General features: G+C 42.0%; 1 protein-coding gene across 2 annotated transcripts in view; it reads left to right on the top strand.

Annotated features, from left to right (window-relative positions):
• Positions 1 to 2375: 2375 nt before the first annotated feature.
• The window catches only part of LOC135201423 (uncharacterized), a 57157-nt gene continuing 38486 nt past the window's right edge, over positions 2376 to 21046 (top strand). Inside the window, exons 1-3 of one of the 2 annotated variants that reach the window (XM_064230331.1) lie at positions 2376 to 3045; positions 6318 to 6563; positions 8978 to 9136. In XM_064230331.1, the coding sequence (XP_064086401.1) occupies positions 3024 to 3045; positions 6318 to 6563; positions 8978 to 9136 (427 nt within the window). In that variant the 5' untranslated portion in view covers positions 2376 to 3023. The other variant, XM_064230332.1, reaches the window with a different exon arrangement.

Below are 21046 nucleotides of genomic sequence, written 5' to 3'. Positions count from 1 at the left end.
AATGAATGAATGATTACATGGCGCTATGACATGACACAAACTGACATGGGATCAGTATACCCAGGCTGCTAACATTAGGACAATTGGGAACAGTGTTACAGCTAGGCCTAGGGTAAAATACCAAATGACTGACCTCTACCATAGAGCGACCACCTTCCCGGAAATCGGAAATTATGGTCTTAATTTGTGACTTGGGAGAAAAAACTTACTTCGAGAGTTAAGTAGAGGTATTGAGGTGGCTCTTGACTAATGTCTATCCTGGGTTACAGGACGTGTTAAAGTACTTTTTCAGGAAGGTGGTCATGCTACAGTAGAGGCCAGCCATTCAGTATTTTACTCTAAGGTGTTTTACTCAAGCCATTATTGTATTTTGGACTTGAAAATATCATTTTCCCATGTTTTAATGTGTACGTTTCGTTAGTAAATGACCAAACCTGCCACACCTAACATATCTTACCCCAGGGTACAAGGTCCTCAACCTTAACCTAGAGCATAGGCTAATAATTAGTTTGCAAACATTCCATAAGCTTACCATCTTATTCTGTTTGAAAACTAGCCTATCAGTGGGATTAAGGTCTTGTATTTCACTTGTTCTGTCCACCCCTCCCCAAATATTCTAGTAATAGAAAAAAAAGCTTTCACACTGCGATCAAGCTGGGGTCCACCGTTTCTAAAAGCACTAAATTTGCTATAAAAAAAAAAGTAATTCAAAGTCCCTTCAATTTTAATATATAATCATGGTTTAAAGTAAAATAATACCCATTATTTGTCTTGTCAAATAAATGTAGATCTACCAAATGGACAAATGCATTATTGCAACAATAGCTAGCTCCTTTCTTTACTAGGTAGTATAGTACTAACCTTTGGCATAGGACTGGACTAGGCCTATTCAGTGTTGCCAAAGCGCGGAGAAATGACCAAAAGTGCGGAGAGGATTCGAGAGGGAGGCATTGAATGCAGAGCTGAGGTCTGCACTCCTCACGTATGCGGCGCTGTAGGTCCGCATAGTATATATGCTTTTAAAACTTTTTTTCATGAATAAAAAATGATTGAAATTATATAATATTTTTGAAAATACTAATATTTTTGAAAAATTAACCATTTTCACTAGTCTCGAGTATTCGTGAGCCAATATCAGATACGATCATATACGATTTTCAATTAAGAACCGATTTTGTCAACAGGAGATGACGTAACCCAATGCATTCATTCTTTAGGTCCAGCAATCTTCAATTTGCCTTTGTAATTATATATATAGGTTAGTAAAATTTGGTTAATTTGTGAAATCTTAGGTTGAAGACTGACTTAAAATTAATGGTAAAACTTAGTCATGTTGTAACGAGTTTTTATTTATTTTTTTGAGAAACCAACTGCAAATATGTATTAGACAATTTCATTAGTTGAAGTGATTCAACTGATTATAACTGAATAAGTTTCGATATCACTATGCTAGAAAGTGGTGTATTATAATCGTGGATTTTCTTTATATTAATGTGAGCTTACTGATAAAAAAAAAACGGACCAATTATGATGTGCTCTTTTCCAATTTTTTGAAACTCATAGCCCTGAATAGGGCATTCGTTTGGCTTAGGATTGGCACACGTATACCATAAATCATGCATAATATGCCGTCCATTCTCTTGGGGAAATATCTCATTTCAAAATATCCGGATCATAAAAGGTGGCATATAGACCTACATGTTTCATATCGTTTTTGTCAGTTTACAATGTTTATGGCATTGATTTTTAAGCCTAGACCTATGTTATATATTGGTTGTTTATTATCATTAATACTTCAGCAAACGTTTGATTTAACATACAGCATATTACCTAAAGTGACAAATGTGGCTTAAAAAAGAAAAGAAAGAATAAACTACTTATGAATATCGAAGGATTTATGGAGCTTGTAACTTACTCTGTGGGAACGCAAAGAAATAAATGCAAAACCAACCGTTTTCAGTAAAGAAATAAATATAAAACAGTAATCACACACACACACACATATATGTATATATATATATATATATATATATATATATATATATATATATATATATATATATATATATATATCGAATGTAACAAACCAGCTTCAGGACTGAACATTGTCCGCGTATCTCGTTCGATTCTAAATTTTACTATCATTAAAGTTACGTAATGTTTCAAAATATATGAAGCACCTGAATTTCGGAAAGGGGTAAATCTAATTCTAAAAAGGCTTAATTAGTAAACCCAACTCATATACTAGAAAAGATACGGTTAATATAATATAACCAGGATGACTATTTCGTCTAGTTAGTGTAGCAACATAACATTGCTTGGCAATTACCACTACACCTCCCGGTGCGGAGCTAGTTTCTCAGTGACGTGCGGACTTCGCGGCAAGCCTGTGCCTATTCCACATCTGACGGCCATTTTCCTAGTTGGTGGGTTCCAAGTAGTACCTAAAGGTCTAATTGATTTGCAGTGTCAAGAATGTAACACATGAGCAAGTTCTCCAAGACCTCGACGCTAAAAAGATAGCATTGGAAGCATCGTTGAAATCCCCAACAAGGTCTACTAACTTTGACCTTCACAGTTCCAAGGAATAGTGAACGAAGGCAGCGACGAATTGGAAATCTACACGTACACCTATCCGAGTAACAATGCCAATTCACTGATTTCACAAATGATGGCAAACTCTTTCTGGTGAATCATTAATTCTCGAGTCCCATATTTGATGTGAAAATTGTTCATCAACAGCACCTAATATTACCATTTCAAGCTTTAGAAAAATAATAATAAACGTTTGAGTCTCAGACATAACACCCGTAAAATCATACCAAGTCAATAACTGATTTTTAATAATTCAGCTGTAATAATTAATAATCATATAAAAGAAAATTTAACTGACATTTTCCTACAAGTGGGATCAAGAAAAGCGTTACATTTTCCACCCATCACCATTGGACGTTATCATTCAATAAGTCTTGACTTGAAGGAGTCAAGCAAAGACAAGCGAAGAAGAAGTAAACCCCGTTAGGATGAACAACAACAAACTTAAGGGTGCGTTCATATTACTTATCCGAGACCTTTAACGAGCTCACATTATAAAACAAAGTTTCTCTAAATTTCTGTCAAAATTACGGATATAAGAACAACATTTCACTTATTCATCGATGATTCTGCGTCATGTATCAATATTCTTTGTGTTTATACTCATATTTTGGCCAGAGTAATGGATATCATTCTCGACGATTGTTAACGTTCAACTTAGAATGTTATGAAACGAACCCCATCACACTGCATTTGAGTATCTGTGGAACAGGAAATTACTGGGTGAGTATCTATAAACCTCTTATTTGTTGTGATGCAGGTATTTCTAGTTCAGGTTGATCAGAAAGGAAATTTGGTTCAACCCACCATTGGTAGCCTTAGAACTAGCCTAATCTAGGCTAATGCTGGCTTTATGTTGTCCTAGCAGTAGCCTGACTTGGGTAGCTAGGAGTAGCCTAATAGCCTACTGTGATACCTATTCCTTTAACTCAGGGGTGTCAAACTCAACTCCTTTCGAGGGCCAATTATGCACTTGGTCATGGTCTCGAGGGCCATCAAAGATTTGGTAATTACTTATTGACAAGACTGAAGATTACAACTTAATTTTGCTGATCATCCTGGTTTACCAAGAATAGGCTACCTAGGGTAGAATATCACGACAGGCCAACCCTCATCACGGTGGACGGGTCTTATTCACTCGATATTTAATTGGTGAAACATGAATACAATTGCAACTCTAAGCATACCATTTAAAAGACTGAAGTTTCGTCAACATATTGTGATATATGAAAGCCCCATACGAATTAAAATAAGCATGTGAGCTCTTCGTAAAATATGTTTTCAAGGCAGTTTTGAAATCCAATATGGCGGCTACGTTTTGCATGGACGGTTCTCATCAGTGACGGCCACCATCTTTCCCCAGCCTTCCCAGCACTCATTTGAACAATGTTAGCGTATGTATGTAATGTTTATTGATCTTACTCAAGATTGCAGTTGTAATCAGCACAATAAAACAACATTTTGTTGCTTATATTAGTGAAAGTATGAAACTTGTTATTCCGGGGTTATGGTTGGAAAACTGAATTCATTCTACCTTGTAATCAGTGGTTTATCCTTACTGCCATCACAACTGAAACTCCACAGTGCTTATTTGATTGTAATTATACACATTTTGGTCTTAATTCACTTCACAGTGCACTCGAACCACATTGCTGTTCGTGTTTCCTAAGCCACTCACTCCGTAAACAAAGTTACGAGCAGCAGACGACAACACTGATTATGAGATGCAAAGCTTTATTCCCTTAATTGTTTACTTTACTCAATATTTAGTTTAACTCTACTTCAAAATGTTTATTTAATTCATGTCCATTATCCCTTTTTTGCAACCAAATTAACCCCCAAAAATTACAAATGTTTCGGATGTATACTTACGAGCAGACGACGTGAGGAAAAATGGCTCATTGTTGCCAATCTAGTGGAGCGTCACACATACGCCGATGCATTTACAAGCTGTTTCGATGAATTCTAGTTGTCATAGTAATACAGTAATGATAAAATTGCTCTAATATGTATATATACTACAAATAGATACGCTAATTTCACATCCCCTTTCCGGTTTTTTTGTGTAAGTCTTATACCTAGTTTGGAGGGTAAACACATACAATTGACAACACTGATAAACAATTGAAGAGCGCAAAACGCCGCAAAGAATGCCGTAGTCCCCTTGAATAAGTACGAATAAGTGCTGGTAAGAGGTGGGTTTACGATTGTTGTGATGAAAGTGCCCCAGCGTCTATGGGTACAAGTGGTGTGCAGATTTAGCACATGAAATGGGAAGTTTGTTGACACAAGCGACTCCGTAAACATCAAGATAGCGTCAATCTTCGAAACATTTTTAGTTGTAAGTAAAAATTTCTAAAGCGTTTTGGTGAGATTTCCACTGCCGTAGCCACCCTTTTCAGTACCCTCTGTTTAAATCTTAAAATTTGGCCTTAATTTCTAACTTTGGAGAAAATACTTACTTCGAAAGGAGAGTAGAGGTCTTTAGCTCCGTTTTTCACCAACAAGAAGTCGCGACTGATGCCCATCTCCGGTGACAGGACGCGTTATAATGTACTTTTTCGGAGGGTGGCTTGCGTTGATTGTAGGTGGCCTGCTTGGCCTGCTGTGATATTCTACCCTACATTATTTGGGTTCATCTGAATTTACACATGTAAAATTGGCCTTACCGAATAATACAATAGGGTAAACAACCGCGGACGATCCATCGTCATCGCGCTGGCCAGGCTTTATTCACTCAATATAGTATAATTGGTGAAACAAATACAGTTACTACAACTTAAGCATACAATTCAAAAGATTGAAGTTTCGTCAACATAATGTGATATATGAAAGCCATATGAACTAAAATAAGCATGTGAGCTCTTCTTAAAATATGTTTTCAAGGCAGTTTTGAAATCCAATATGGCGGCAATCGTGTGGCTGGCTGGTCTAACCACAGACAATCCACCATCTTTCCCAGCCTTCCCAGCACTCATTTGAACAATGTTAGCGTATATATGTAACGTTTATTGCCAATCATGATCTCTCACCATGAAAGTTCAATTAAACTTCTCTTAATTATATAGTATTAGGTTTTCAGTGTCCCCTTCTTACTATTTAAATTGCCTATGAGTATGGTAACTTCATAAGGCTACTATTGAATAAGTCACCAATAACAATGTTGACCTATTCAGACTGAAGAACTTTTTGCCAGGAGAGTGCATGAAGGTATTGCTGATTTACTCCAATATCTCTTACCCAGTCATGTATGCTATCTGCTAACAATCCTTTAGATTCAACATATTTGTATAGTGGTTTAGAAATAAGTTTTTTTGCAAGTTTGGAGAGTACAGGGAGAATAGAGATTGGCTTACAGATGACATTTTTTCGAACAGGCACTGTATTACTAAGCTTGCGCTACCTTTAACTATTGCTTATTTACTCTAATATACCTCTTGCCCAGTCATTTATGCTACTTTTTCACAATAGTTATGGAAAACTTTGTTTGTGAATATAAGAACTCAACAGTTTGCATCAGAAATCACAGTCAGGATTATTTTAAAATTAGTTATTAGAATTAAAATCATATGCTATATATTCTATTTGAAACTTGTTTTCTGATTGACTTTTTTTTTTCATCCTAGCTAGTGAGTGACAAATTTATAGTTCTACTGATAATTGTATGTTTTTAGGTCATCTTTTTAAACACTGAAGTTAAAACGCATTTACTTATTTTTCAGGTATAATGCAAGGAATTCTATGTCTTTGTAGAGCGACTACATTGTCATTTAGTGTTATAAGATGTCAAAGTAAGGAAATCTTTGCACTTCAGAAATGTAGAAACATATCTATGGCAAATGCAGATCTTTTCAGCTACAGCAATGTCAACAAAACCAAATATGAAGCCAGTGAAGGCCAGCTTAATACTAGTTTAGCAACAGAAAATAACAAAGATGATGTAAATTCTTCTACACTTAAGTCATCAGGTAGGCATGCTTTCATTTTATGTACAATATAAACCAAACTAACATTTAACAATGTAGTTTGTAGCTCTTAACATTCCGTTCCCTCTGTTGTTTGTCATTTTGCTAGCTGCTTTGTGCCAGGTGGTGATCATGTCCGGTTTTCAAACCATGGCTTGCACCATGGTCTTCCATGGGTTTGGTTAGCAGTCTACTATTAAGGGTACTACACTCAAGTGTACATCCTTTACCTTGTTTATTCTAATCTTTTATTTATTTACTGATTTAGTTGGTACTATTTTTTGCTTGTTAGCACATTTACAACTCTTAATTACTACTGTCATGATGATACTATGCTTTACATTGTTTTACTTACTGTTTGTTACTGTTTTTCAGTACTGTACTCTTTCCCTTTTTTTACCCATATGGTTATTCAGATCTGTAGAACTTAGTCACAGTTCAGGACCTTTGTGTGTTCTGTAAGAATATATGTAGTGTATATCATAATATGTAGCATCTGAAACAAACACAATTGAGAGTTTGTTCTTAAAGAAATATGGTAATCTGGTAAGCTTGCTTGATTTATCCAATAGTAAAATTAATCCATGTGACCAACTCTTTCTTGTTTAAACTTGTGAGTATGTATTCTTTAATCTGTCACTCGGCACCTATTGTCTGCTTTGTCAAGGACATGTGCTGTGAATCAATGCAGTCTTTTGTGTGCTTGCTTTTGCAAGTAAATTAATTGCAGTTACTTATTCTTTTGTTAAAATTGTAATTAGTGTAAAGTATAGGTACATAATAAAATGTACTCCTATATACTTGCATTACTGTATATTAAGTTCATTCTTAAAAAGTAAATTTTCAAAAGTGGAAGTGTCACTCTTTGCTCATCTCAGAAATTTGGTTAAACAATGTAGCTTGTATGTACAGTACAGTTTTTTAAAATGGCAGTCACACTACTGCAAATTGTTGTTAATCAATTATATAAAAAACTGGTTCCTTAAGTGAAATTTGCAAGTAATTGCTCAGTTTCTTTGTTTCATTGTGTGAGTGCATGCTGTGAAATGTTACGTTTTGTCAGTAAAAGAAGTTTAATTGCCTTTAAATGGGTACCAAAAAATAGGGAGTCATTGTTAATCAGACTTATTGAAACAGTTCCTTAAATAAATATTTTCTGAAGTGATTACACCATGCTTCTTTATTTCATTGTATAAGCACTTACTCTGAAAATTTAAGATTTGTGATGAAAAGGAATGCAGTTGAGTTTGAACATTGTTTATTCCATTACCATTGGAATTTGGTGATTCTGATACTGACTAAAATATCCTGTGTCACCACAACCACATTAGGGCCACACTACATTTCACTCCCTCATCTTGAAGGCAAAATTACACAAATTTACTGTACATATACAATAAGGTTTGGTAATTTTATTATCATGCACCTACTGTATTTAATTCGTGTTGATTATATGTTGTCAGCTTCAAGGTAAGTTTTGTCTGTGTGTCTATATGTACATACACATGGATCACATTACAAAACACATCTTTTACTGTGTCAACCTCCCTTTCTCTGGGATGGTATTGTTGATGTTTATTTAATGGAGTACTCCAGAGTATTATACTTAATGCAGAATGTAGGGTTACATACATATGTTTTTCACTTTAAGTGTGTACACATTAATACTTATGCATTGCATTTATAAATCATGCACTTTTTTCTGCTTGTTAATATGTATACTTTCTTTTTTATAAAGAATTTTGGCTTATGTTAAAAAAGAAACATAAAAATATTTAAAATAAGGTCTTTTTTGTTTAAAATATGGTCTTTTTATATTATACTGTATTGGTTTTCTTTATTTCACATCCCTGTAAGTATTGTAATGAAACTGAACAGAGGCAAAAAATAAGAACTAAAATAACATTACATACTACATACTGCATTCCAAGAAAGCCAGATCAGAGCCAGTAGCCAATATTTTGAAAGATCATTACATATCTTTAACTAATTCTGAACCAGACTGTTTCAAGATGCATATTCGGAAAGGAAAATAGCTTTGTTTAATTAACAGGTAAAATGTCCATTTTGTGTTTGTGATAAGAGTTGTAGATATTGAAACACATTAGTATGCAAAATAGGATTAATTCTGAATTATTTGATGAAGATAAAATATAATTTTGAATGCAGGAGACTCAGAACATGGAGCACCTGATACTGATAATATCATTCATTGTTTATAACTTATGTTTGAATTTACTTATTTGGTTTTAAGAAACTGATGTTTGTTGTAGTTTTTGCTGTTCAGTAATTGAAGATCAAACCTTTCCATGTAACTTTTCAAGATCATATCCATTACTGTTTGTTGTAAAAAAAACATACTATAATTTTATTCTCAAGATTTTATAAGTATAATAACAGTCTTTATTTGTTACTAGCCTCTCAAGTATGGAGTCAGTTTTCTTCTAAGAAATATGAGAGATTTGCCGAAGGTTCTTCTAATATCATTTATGACTTTGATGAAGAACAGAAGAGACTGGAGGAAGGCTTAGAGATAGAAGAAAAGGAAAAGCCATTGGAAGAAATCTACCTTGAAAGTAAGTAGACATTACTACAATCTATTTTTCTTTTTAGTGATATAATTGAGATCTTTTATTCAGTTTTGCCGCATTGCAAATTTATGCTAATTAACATGACCATTATGTCTTGAAATTATAGTGGTTTTGAAATTAGGCTTTTATCTTGTGCAAATAAAGGTTTATTGTTTGAGATGTTTTAGTTTAAATTATTTGAAGAGAAATTTATATAAAAATAAATAGTTCTGTGCTAATGCAATAAACAAACCTTGCTTTTTACACATGTTTTCTTGGATTTTGATCATGAGAAATAACCTTTTTAAATATGTAACATAGCTATATTCTCTGACGTCATGACGTCACGACAGACTTTTCGAAACTCGCGGCAATCGCCGACCATCGGTCAGGTGATCGTTACCTGTACGCCCTCTAGATAGTTACCTGGAAACCCCATATTTTCTCTGTCGCCCAAGCCGGCAACTTCGTTGTTGTGGGCTCCTCGATAGGTCTTTCGTACTCGCTAGAGTATTTCATCGTTGGGTGAAGTATTTTATTGGCTTTCGCTGTTGTTGACTTGGATTGATTTTGGATTTGTTTTTGGATTACTCAATTAACAATGTCGGACTCGGGAGTTGTGTATAGAGTCTGCTGTAAAGGGGGGTGTAGGGTTAGAATTCCCAAAGCTTCTCTTGATCCCCACACACTTTGCGTGAATTGTAGGGGTAGAATTTGCACTTTTGAGAATAGATGTGATGAGTGCTTGATTTTGGATGATAAGGAGTGGAAGGAGTTGGACAGGTATGTCCGTAAGCTCGAGAGAGATAGAATTAGAAGAACTAAGAGTTCCCTTTCCCGTTCATCAACGAATCAGGAAGTGGTAGATAATCCCATAGTTCCTTCCCCTGCTCCTTCTGAGCGTAATTTAGTAGAAGTATCAGCTCCCGAACCTGTCTCCGAGTCGGGGGCGAAGGACTCAACCTTTGCAGGTATTCAAGCGGTGCTTGATAAAATGGGACAACAGATTGCCTCTCTTACTGAGCAGGGCAATCGCACTTGGACTGTCGTAAGTGCTTTAAGTGCAGGTGCTAAAGTCAGTGTAAGTGATAAGTTTAGTGTTAGTGACAGTGTGGTGGAGGGTGCGTCCGATCAGTCCTGTCGCGCTCCTAGACCCAGACCTCTTACAAGCTCCTGGACCCATGGGAGACGTAAATTCGAAAGTCTAAGGGAGGTGAGAGGCTCTAGTATCCGGTCGGGCGTGCCCTCAAACAAACCTGCTGATGCTTCCAAGGTTGCTTCAGACAGCCGTAGAAAAGGCGCGTCGAGTGTGTTTGGTTCGTCATCCGATGACGTCTTCCCACGTCGAGGATGGCGACACTCTACTTCCTCTCGCCCTCTCAAGAGGAAATTACCTCGTGTTTGTGAGGTCTCATCAGATGAGCAACTGCCGGGCTGCAGTCTCTGGAGTTCTCCGGAGAGGTTTTCGTCATCGGAAGCCTCACCAGCTAAACAGAGCAAGACAGCGCTTTCAATGCACGCTCCTCTTCCTCCTTCGACTTGGGAGGATTTACCTAGGAAGCTTCATACCAAACGTCCTCAGGAAGCCTTAGAAGGATCGACTCCTCCGGCTGCAGTTCAGGCGGGCGAATCTGACGAGATACCCTCTCCCTCGAGGGACAATGAAGCCAAGAATGTGCTGCAAGATATGCAACAGCAGCTGTCTGTTCTTATGGAAAAGCTGCAAGAACCCAAGCGTCAGTCTGACGCCCAGGGAGTGATGAAGACTTCGCGAAGCGTCAACGCCAAGAAGAACACAGACAACCAGGACACTTCCGATTTACTCGGACATGACGCTTCCGAGCGTGACGCCAGCGCGCGTAAGAGCAAAGAGCGCGACGCCAGCGCGCGTAAGAGCAAAGAGCATGACGCCAGCGCGCGTGAGAGAGAAGGACGTGACGCCGACGCTCGTAAGCATGACGCCTCGGCGGTTTCTGGTGCCAAGGAACGCATCGAGACCAATGACGCTCCGGCTTTGGCTTTAACTACATCATCCGATGCGGAACGAGACGGAGAGAGACCTTCGGAGATGTTGGAGGTAGTTTCGGAAGAGGAGACGAAAGAACAAGTTCCTCCTTCCGACTATAAGACTCTTATGCTTCTGTTTCAAGAGCTTTTTGAAACGGATTTCAAGCCCGCAGCACCTCGTTCTCCCCTATCTCAGTTCCTTTGTGGAAGAACCCAGAATAAGACTGCCTTTACTAAGATGGTTCTTTCCATTTCGGCCAAGAAAGCGCTTGTGAAGATGAACGACTGGATGAAAGAGAAAAAGGAGCGAGGCAAAACTGCTTTCGTTTTTCCTCCTGTAAGATTGGCTTCGAAAATCAGCGTTGGTACGAGACTGGGAAGTTCTGGGCCTGGGAGTACCTGCCTCCTCTCGGGCAGACTTCCTCCCAGTATCGTCGATGCCAATCGTAGACACGCCTTAACAGCAGCGAAGGTGATGTGGTCGATGCAAGAGTTCGATCATTTACTGAAGGGCGTGTTTAGAGTGTTTGAGGTCCTGAACTTTCTAGACTGGTCTCTGATTGCTCTCGCCAAGAAAGTGGAAGAGAAGGATTCAACGGACATTTCTAACCTTCTGAGTGTGATGTCTTGTATGGACAAGGCTTTGCGTGATGGAGCTAATGAAGTGGCAGCGATTTTCACGGCAGGGATCGTGAAGAAAAGGTCCCTTCTCTGCTCCTTTACAACTAAAGGGGTCACACAGGTACAAAGAGCAGAACTTTTGTTTGCCCCCTTTGCGAAATTTCTTTTTCCACAGGAGATTATTAGAGATATTGGCACTTCATTGACTCAGAAGACCACACAGGACCTAATATCGAAGGCAGCCAGTGGGGTTTTGCCTTCTTCGTTTGCGGCCAAGAGAGCGAGAGAGGAGAAACAACCACAAAACGTTTTTTTCGAGGAAAACAGCCCGACGGACGTCGGGAACTTCTAGAAAGCCCTCCAGAAAAGGTGGCAAGCTTCCTTCCAAAAGGAGGCCATGATCAGACAGTCCTTCAGACACAAATAGGAGCCAGGCTTTCTTTGTTTTGGGAAGCCTGGAGGGACAGAGGGGTGGACAACTGGACCCTTCAGATACTAAGGGAGGGCTACAAGATCCCTTTTTACGCCAAACCTCCCATAGTTTTAGATCCCCTCGACTTAACAGCGAATTACAAGGACAGCAGCAAGAGATTCGCGTTAAAAGAACAAGTAGAGCTTATGCTCTTAAAAAAGGCGATAGAACCTGTTTCACCCCAAGAGAATCCGGGGTTCTACAATCGACTGTTTTTGGTACCCAAGAGCTCGGGAGGATGGAGACCCGTTCTGGACGTCAGTGCTCTAAACGCCTTCGTCATGAAGACGAAATTCACGATGGAGACAACGCAATCAGTGCTATCGGCGTTGAGACCGGGAGATTGGATGGTCTCATTAGACCTACAGGATGCTTATTTTCATGTCCCCATCCACCCAAGCTTCTCGGAAATAGTACCTCAGGTTCTTATTCGAAGGAAGAGTATTTCCAGTTCAGGGTTGCTCTTTGCTTCGGGCTTAGCACAGCGCCACAAATATTCACAGCTATTATGGCGAATGTAGCCAAATGGCTACACGAAGCGGGGATCCGCATTTCTCTTTATCTGGACGATTGGCTTCTCAGGGCCAACTCCAAGAAACAGTGTCTGGAGGATATGAAAAAGGGATTTTGACGAAGGAAAAATCTATTTCTGGGTGATTGGCTCGTGTCGCCCTATGAAAGGATCCTTAATATCATTCTTTCTAGGCAAAATTAATCTAAAATTACCAGAGAAAAACAAAATTAAGAAAATGTCAGTAAAAACTGACTCGTCACTCTTAAAAAGAAGTGTCGGTATGGCAATAGGGGCGAGTGGGAACACTACCACGAGACATTCACCAATTAGAACTTCCAATCAGAATCCCCACAAGAGAGAGCTGATACCAACAGGTGATGCGGGCCGCTACTACTACTACTAAGAGGGACGCCACGGACAACAGCGCCCCATAGCGGGGGACATCCCTTTAATCTAAAAACATCTTGTCCTGCAGGGGGGGGCAAACAAATACAGGGTGGGTTTCATAGGGCGACACGAGCCAATCACCAGAAATAGATTTTTCCTTCGTCAAAATCCCTTTTCTGGGCTCAGCTCGTGTCGGCCTATGAAAGAGTACCAGAGAACAGACAAGATGGGAAAAAAGGACAAATGAAAAGCAGTTGTAAAATGAGGGATATAATATAAGTAAATCAATTACAGCATATAACTAAGTACTTAAGTCTAACTTATTCTAAACAGTAACATAAAAGAAAGTTAGTAATGTAAAGTACTTAAAATTACAATAAACACAGTAAATTATAATAATGCAGTAATTTTAATTTTTAACAAAATAGATTTACTTAGATAACTTATTTACAAAATATACAGACACATTGTGTCTACCCTAGCATAAAATAAGGGTAGGTACACTGAAGTACATTATCAGTACAAGGTGTGGATGTCCCTAGCAAAAAAATAAGGGACAATCCACTAATATGATTTCAGCGGCTAAGGCTAGGATATCCGAGTAGCATGGCGATAGGGTGAGGCCCAATGGTTGGATGAGGTAGGCAGAAAGGAGACCTGGATCTGAACTACAACTACTATACAGTATCAGGAGAAACAATGTTTCCCGATGCTACTGCTGAAAATTTTAAAGATTCCAAGGACTTTAGATAATGACGTTTAAAGACTGTCGGAGATTTCCATCCAGTATACTTTTTAAGATCCTCAAAGTTCATATTTTGTTGAAAGTAATTTAATTGAGGTGGCTACTCCCCTGATGTCATGTGCTTTTGGGGAAATGAATCAGGATTGGCTTGTTTAATGAAGTAAAGGATTTGTTGTCTAATACCTTTTACTGACAAGGTACCACCTTTCTCTCTCATGAAGAGAGGACCTGAGGATCTTGAGGATGTACGAGATAGAAAGGCTCTTTAAAGTTGATACTGGGCAAAGAGAAGGGTCTTGCGGAAGTGGGATGACTTTCCAAGGGGCCCACCTTGCAAGAGGATCCTCATTTTTAGCCAAAAAAACTACGATCCGGAGCAAGCAGAACTTCTCCTGAGGGAGGAATTCCACATGACCCGCATCTCTGGATAGAGCCGACAGTTCTGAAATTCTAGCTCCTGAAGCTAGGCTTAATAAGAATAATGTCTTTCTAAGAAGCATTATGAATGTACAGGACGAGTTGTCAGTATCTGAAGCTAGTTTGAGGACATCATTAAGAACCATGAAACTGCAGTAGGCCTTGAGAAGGTCTAAGTCTAGCACAGGCTTTAGGAATAGACGTGAAATAAGATTCAGTCAGATCTATCTGAAAACCTAACTGAAAGATCTTCAAGTCGATTTATGAGTAGTAATAGTGCTAGCTGCTAAACCTTTTCAAACAGGGGATCTGAAAAAGGATATAGCTAGATTAACTGTCATGGTTGTAGTGTTTGATTCTTTCAGGAAGGATGCTAATTTTTTAACAGCTGAGTCATATTGTCTAATAGTTGACTCTCTCTTATCTGATTCTAGGAAGAGAATATTTTGTGGATCAATATTAGCATCTTTATTAGCCGCAAACTTCATGAAGTCCATAAAGTTAGGGTCTGAAGAATTCCTGAGGAAGCGAACACAGTCCTCATTTGTACTGATTGTGACAGCTTGGGATTGGGAATCCGTTGAGGTCGGAGACCCAATTCCAGAAGAAGAGGATACCAGTTGCTCTTGGGCCAGTCCGGTGCAATCAGAGCTACTATTCCCTTGAAAGTCCTCAGCTTGCTTAAGACTTCAAGAGAAGATTCACTGGAGGAAAAACATAAACTTTTTCTCCACTGATCCCAATCTAACGACAGGGCGTCCGTGGCATAAGCCAGAGGGTCCAGGTTGGGGGCCACATAGCAAGGGAGCTTGTGGTTCGCTTGTGAGGCGAAGAGATCTACTTGGAGACCTGGGACTCTCCGGCATATCCACTGGAATGACCCGTCGTCTAGGGACCATTCTGATTCCAGAGGAACTGACCGGGACAAAGCGTCTGCTATCACATTTCTTACCCCCCCCGCCAGGTGAGTGGCGGAACAGATGCCATTTGTGTTTGTTTGCTAGGGCAAAGATGGCTATCATGACATGGTTCACATGCTTGGATTTGGACCCTCCTCTGTTGATGCAATGAACTACCACTGCACTGTCCAAAACTAGCCTTAGATGAGACTTTTTCGGGGGAAGCAGTCTCTTCAAGGTAAGAAATACTGCCATTGCTTCCAGAACGTTTATGTGGAGCTGGCGAAATTGAACTGACCAAGTCCCCTGAACCTGTTTGAACTGAGAATATCCCCCCCCACCCGGACAGGGAGGCATCCGTGTGAATGGTTAACACTGGAAGGGGATATTGAAGGGGTACCCGTTGGCTAAGTTCTTTACTTTTGACCATGGACGGAGTTGATTGCGAAGGATCTGTGGAATTACTGACAACTTGTCTCGAGATTGGCGTTTGCTCTCGATCGCCAAACTCGATTTATATCTTTTAGCCTTGCTTTCAGGAGGATATCTGTTACCGAAGCAAACTGAAGGGACCCTAGGATTCTTTCCTGGTTTCTCCTTGATGTTTGTTTGCATTTGAGAAATTGCCTGACAGATTTTGCTATTTCCTTCCGTTTGGCCACTGAATTGACAGATTGTGGGAAGACAAATCCCATTGGATTCCCAGCCACTGAAAACGAGACTCCCGGCGGTTAAGTCTGGATTTCGTTTGGTTTATCTGGAACCCCAGATGTTCCAGAAAGTGAACTACCTTTTTGGTGGCTTTGAGACATTCCTCGACAGTTGGTGCCCAGATCAACCAGTCGTCGAGGTATGCTGCTACCATGATTCCCTGAGTTCTCAATTGCTGCACAACCACTTCTGCTATTTTCGTGAATACCCTGGGGGCTACATTCAGACCGAAGGGCATCACTTTGAATGAGAATGTCTGATTTCCTAGCCTGAATCCTAGGAATGGGCGGAAGTGTCTGGCTATAGGGATATGATAGTATGCGTCTGTAAGATCGATGGAGCATGTGACGGCTCCACGCGGAAGTAAGGTCCTTACTTGCGAGAGGGTAAGCATCTTGAACTTGTCGCAACGAATGAAAGAGTTTAGCTTTGACAAGTCTAAGATTACCCTTCTTTTTGTTGAGCCTTTCTTTGGCACGCTGAATAAGCGACCTTGAAATTTTAGATGCTTGACTCTCGCAATAGCTCCTTTCTGAAGAGTTCCTCCGCGTAATCTGTCAATTCCTTTGATGGTATTTGGCGGAATGATTTGATTGGAGGAGGATCTTTTGATCCAACTCCAACCCAATCCTTTGGACACTATGCTCTGTGCCCAGTTGCTGAACCCCCACCTGTGACGGAAGAGGAACAGCTCCCTCCTACCTGGGGAGCCTCATTGTTGATGGGCGGGTTTTGACCACCACGCCCTCCTCTGAACTGCTTGCTCCTTGTCGCCCTTCCTGCGCCACGCTGGCGAAAGTAGCCTCTCGCCCTACCTCTCGATTGCTTGTTAAAGGGAGGTAGCCTGACCTTCATACATAGGGTTGAAGGCCGGCGAGAGTGCGTAGGAGGTCGAAGGTTGTGATTGAGGAGACAGCAGGAGGATGGGCTGGTTCTGTTTAGAACTAGCAGGTTGTCCCTGTTGGGTAACCGGGGACGGCCTGAACAAATTGCTGCTGTTGCTGGGTGTTTCTGGTAAGGCTGGAACCTTTTACCAGACTTCTTGGTTTCTTACCAGCAGTGGGGACAGATTCTTGCTTCCTCTTGGATGAAAATACCCCACCTAGCTCTAAGGCTCTGGTTGAGCCTAGCAGCCTCGTGGTGTACTTCATTTACAGCGGACTCTGGGAAGAGATCCGCTCCCCACATGCTAGAAGCCAGGAGTCTATTAGGCTCGTGCCTAATAGTGCACTCCTGCAGAAGCGTGCTTTCGGCAATTCCCCTCCTAGCTTGGAAGAAGTCAAAAAGCATCCGTCTGAAGCTGGATTTGGCCAAGATCTTAAACAGAGGTTCCGTACCATACGAGAGAGCAGCCATCTCCGTTATGATCAGTGAATTGAGGGACCTGCCAAAACCTAGTTCGCGCGTCGAACTCCGCCTGAATCAAGGAATCAGGCAGCCTTGGGAGCTTCTCGCCGAACTGGTCCATGGCGCAGTCCGGCTTGAGCTTACAAGCGTGAACGTGGCTGGCAAGTTCTCCCACAATTCTCCAAAAGCTGGGAAGAGCGGAGAAGTAGACTCCGCCATCCTTAGCTGTGGCATGGGCTCATCCTTGAGGACTGCCTGAAGAGTCCTCTCTACTATTTTTGTAGCGAACGGAAGAGAAGCCTCCTCTTCCGTCGCAAAAATAGTGAAAGGACTCTTATAGGCCTGGAGCTTGGTGTTTTGTGCACTCCCAGTCTTCAAGGCAGTGAACCCATTCCCGTTGGCATGATCCCTACTGTAGAGAACATCCTCCCTAGAGATCTTGTCTTCCCTAGTAAGAGCCGCTACAGTCAGCCTAGCATAGCCGATGAAAGGCTGCGTCAAACCCGGAGGATAAAACTCGAAGTCCAATCCTTCGAGTTCCACACTCCGGGATATAGAGATCATACCATCCTTAAATGGAGCGTACGCGGTACTTCTCCATGGGTTCTCCATAGAGAAAAGCTGGCAGAGAATCGTATGGCGGGAGCTGGAAAATACCAGCACTTGGCACTGGGGAGACTGGAAGGGGGACCTGAGAGAGCCCAGCTACTCGGTCCCTCATTCTCTCTAATTCTGTTAGAGAGATCTTGGATGGACTGGCCCGATTGAGACAGAGTGCTCGACAGTTGTGCGAACATCTGCTCGAATTTCGTCCCAGGGCGGAGACTTGAGAGCCGACCATCTCGCCCACCTGTTGCATCACCACTGCTGAGAAAGCAGTGGGATCAAAGTGCTGGGTCCCGCTCCTCCCACCTGGCGTTACCGGAGTGGATGCGGTGGAGGCCGGAGAAGGCATTGGCTCGGCGGGTTAGCGCGCCTTAGCTTACTTAGAAGCCTTGCTTCTAGAGCTCTTCGAGTAAGAAGGAGCTCGGCTTGGCCTTCACGCGTCAGCGTAAGAAGTCGAAGACTTCTTAGCCGAAGAAGACGAAGATGACTTCTTAGAAGTCGTCTTAATTAGGGTCTTCGGTTCTCTCTGTCCCTTCACCTTTGGGGGTACAGAGAGAGCGGAAGCGGGTAGGGATCTCAGATCCCACAAAGCCTTGGAAAGAAGCGCTTGAAGAAGGGACAGGAGAAGATCCAGGCGCGCCCAAGGAAAGACCTTGGGCGCCCAACACACCTACCTCAACCAACAAATCCTCTGCCCCTACCGCCATAGGCTCAATGTTGAGGTCCAGGGTAGCGACGTCCGGGACCGACTCCTGTGTGGCTACGACCCCGAAAGATTGCTGCATTTCTTGCTGGATGGAGGCTATGAGAGGGGCTGCGGACAAGGGGTCAACATACCCTGTTGACTTGCCCGCGGGGAAGATCTGGACGGCCAGCTTCTTGTCTAGGATGTAAGGCTGGCCTTTGGCGGCGTTCTTCCCGAAGCCGCCCACCCACGCTTTCAGGGTAGCAAGGGCAACCTCCCTCACACCAGCAGCCTGAAAGAAAAGGTGAGATGAGCTTCTAATGGCGGAACGGGGTTAACAAACTTATGTCTAAGAGTTGTTAGTAAAAATGATAAAGAAGCCTATAATCGACTTACCCCCTCACCAGCTGACTGACTAGGTCGTAGCAGATGGCGCAGGCTTTCCGGGTTGCCAGAAAAAACGATCATATCGTTGTATGGCGTGGCACATGGAGCGTGAGACCTGCACTCATCGTGGCCGCCAGGGGGTCGTACAACGTCGCGTTGCATCCCAGGACCTGACAGTTGGTAGCCTGTAAGTGGAAAGATACATAAGTATCAGGAGAACACTTACAGCCTAACAGTTGCTCCGCTGGTGCCGGAGCGAGAAAGTTAGATTAAACCAGAGCCCGCCATAATACGTGTGGTAACAAGATGGTTGGATGTCCTAGGCTATTGTTCCGCTGGCGGCGGAGACAAGAGATAGAATCCAACCAGGTGTGGTGGTAAAAGGAAACCACGACGGATAATAGCGGGGATGGTAAACATATGAATAATAAAATTAAACAAATCATCGTAAAATTAGGGTATATCCTTAAAAATAACAATAACATCAAACCTTTCTCCACCCGACTACTAGAAGAGTGCCCGGGTAAGAAGCAAGCTCCCCTTCCGGTAGCGAGAGATATGTAAGGATATAGTAGGCAAGCAACCGACCACTAGTAGTGACCACCCCGCCCGCTGGCGGAGCCAGTAATCTATAACCAAAGGTGCCCCGCTGCGACGGAAGGCTCCGTTCGTTATAGAAAGGGAAGGTGGCTGAGCAACTGGGGAAGGGGGGGGGGGGGGGGGGGGGGAGGGTCTCGGCGTAACACGGGGGAGAGAGAGAGGGGGGGGTGGCCTACTCCTCCCCGTCTCAACAACTACCCGCTCGGAGGACCCGGTGGTTACCCTATGAGTGGTCGCCCTATACCCCCCGCTGGGAGGAACCCCTGGCCACCTCAGAGAGAGAGGGAGGAAGGCAACTGAGGTTGTCATGACAACCAAGGGGTCCCCCAGCGTCTCCCTATACCTGGTAGGAGGGAAGGGGAAGGGGAAGGTGCGAAGGAACACGTGACCGCAAGTGGCCTAAGCCGCAGCAAACACAACCGTGGGAAGGCACGTGAACCAGGCTGTACCAATACATGGGACATGCACCTAGGCTAGCCTTAACACACCCCCTAAATAGAATAAATTTAATCATGTAAAGATGGAAAAAAGACACTTTTAGTAGAAGAAAAAGAAGCCCAGGAGGAGGCAAACTGTTCCGAGGAACAGAAAGCCTACTCGGAGCCAGCGATAGCCGATGAAGAGCAAGAGCCGGGATGCTGGGCTGGAATAGAATAGCCCTAAATACCAAACTAAGAGAAATGGTAAAGGGGCTAACCTAGCTAAAACTCGATTGTTAAAAAACGATGAACGTAATATAGTTAAGCCACATAAGTATAAGAAGTCCCAGTATGGAGGACCGGGTGGGAATTCTTAACGAGGCAGCATGGCGCCGCCACGAGACAACCGGGAAACCGTATATGACCTATTAGAAGGAAAATACTGGTTCCCGGAAGACAAAAATACAGTAAAACATTACTTATGAGGCACTTAACTTAGCCGTTGCGATGGCAGAACGTTCCATGATGAATGGTGGTAAAATTCCTCGTAAAAAGCACAAGCACAAAGAGAATGCGTCTGAACGCTGGCGCTAATAATTAAGGATGTCCGCTAGGGGCGCTGTTGTCCGTGGCGTCCTCTAGTAGTAGTAGTAGCGGCCGCATCACCTGTTGGTATCAGCTCTCTCTTGTGGGGATTCTGATTGGAAGTTCTAATTGGTGAATGTCTCGTGGTAGTGTTCCCACTCGCCCCTATTGCCATACCGACACTTCTTTTTAAGAGTGAGCGAGTCAGTTTTACTGACATTTTCTTAATTTTGTTTTTCTCTGGTAATTTTAGATTAATTTTGCCTAGAAAGAATGATATTAAGGATCCTTTCATAGGCCGACACGAGCTGAGCCCAGAAATAACCCTGAACCTAGTACGGGAACCAGGGCTAGTGGTGAACCTGGGAAAGTCTCACCTGGAGCCCTCTCGCTCGATCATTTATTTAGGAGTTCTGATGAACTCTCAGGATTTTCGAGCTTCTCCCTCCCAGGAGAGACAAGACCGATGCCTGAATCGGGTGCAGGAATTCCTGGGGAGACAACAATGTTCGGC

The sequence above is a fragment of the Macrobrachium nipponense genome, chromosome 28 (genome assembly GCF_015104395.2).
Source record: "Macrobrachium nipponense isolate FS-2020 chromosome 28, ASM1510439v2, whole genome shotgun sequence".
Classification (NCBI taxonomy): Eukaryota; Metazoa; Arthropoda; class Malacostraca; order Decapoda; family Palaemonidae; genus Macrobrachium; species Macrobrachium nipponense.
This window is presented reverse-complemented; position numbering and strand designations above follow the sequence as displayed.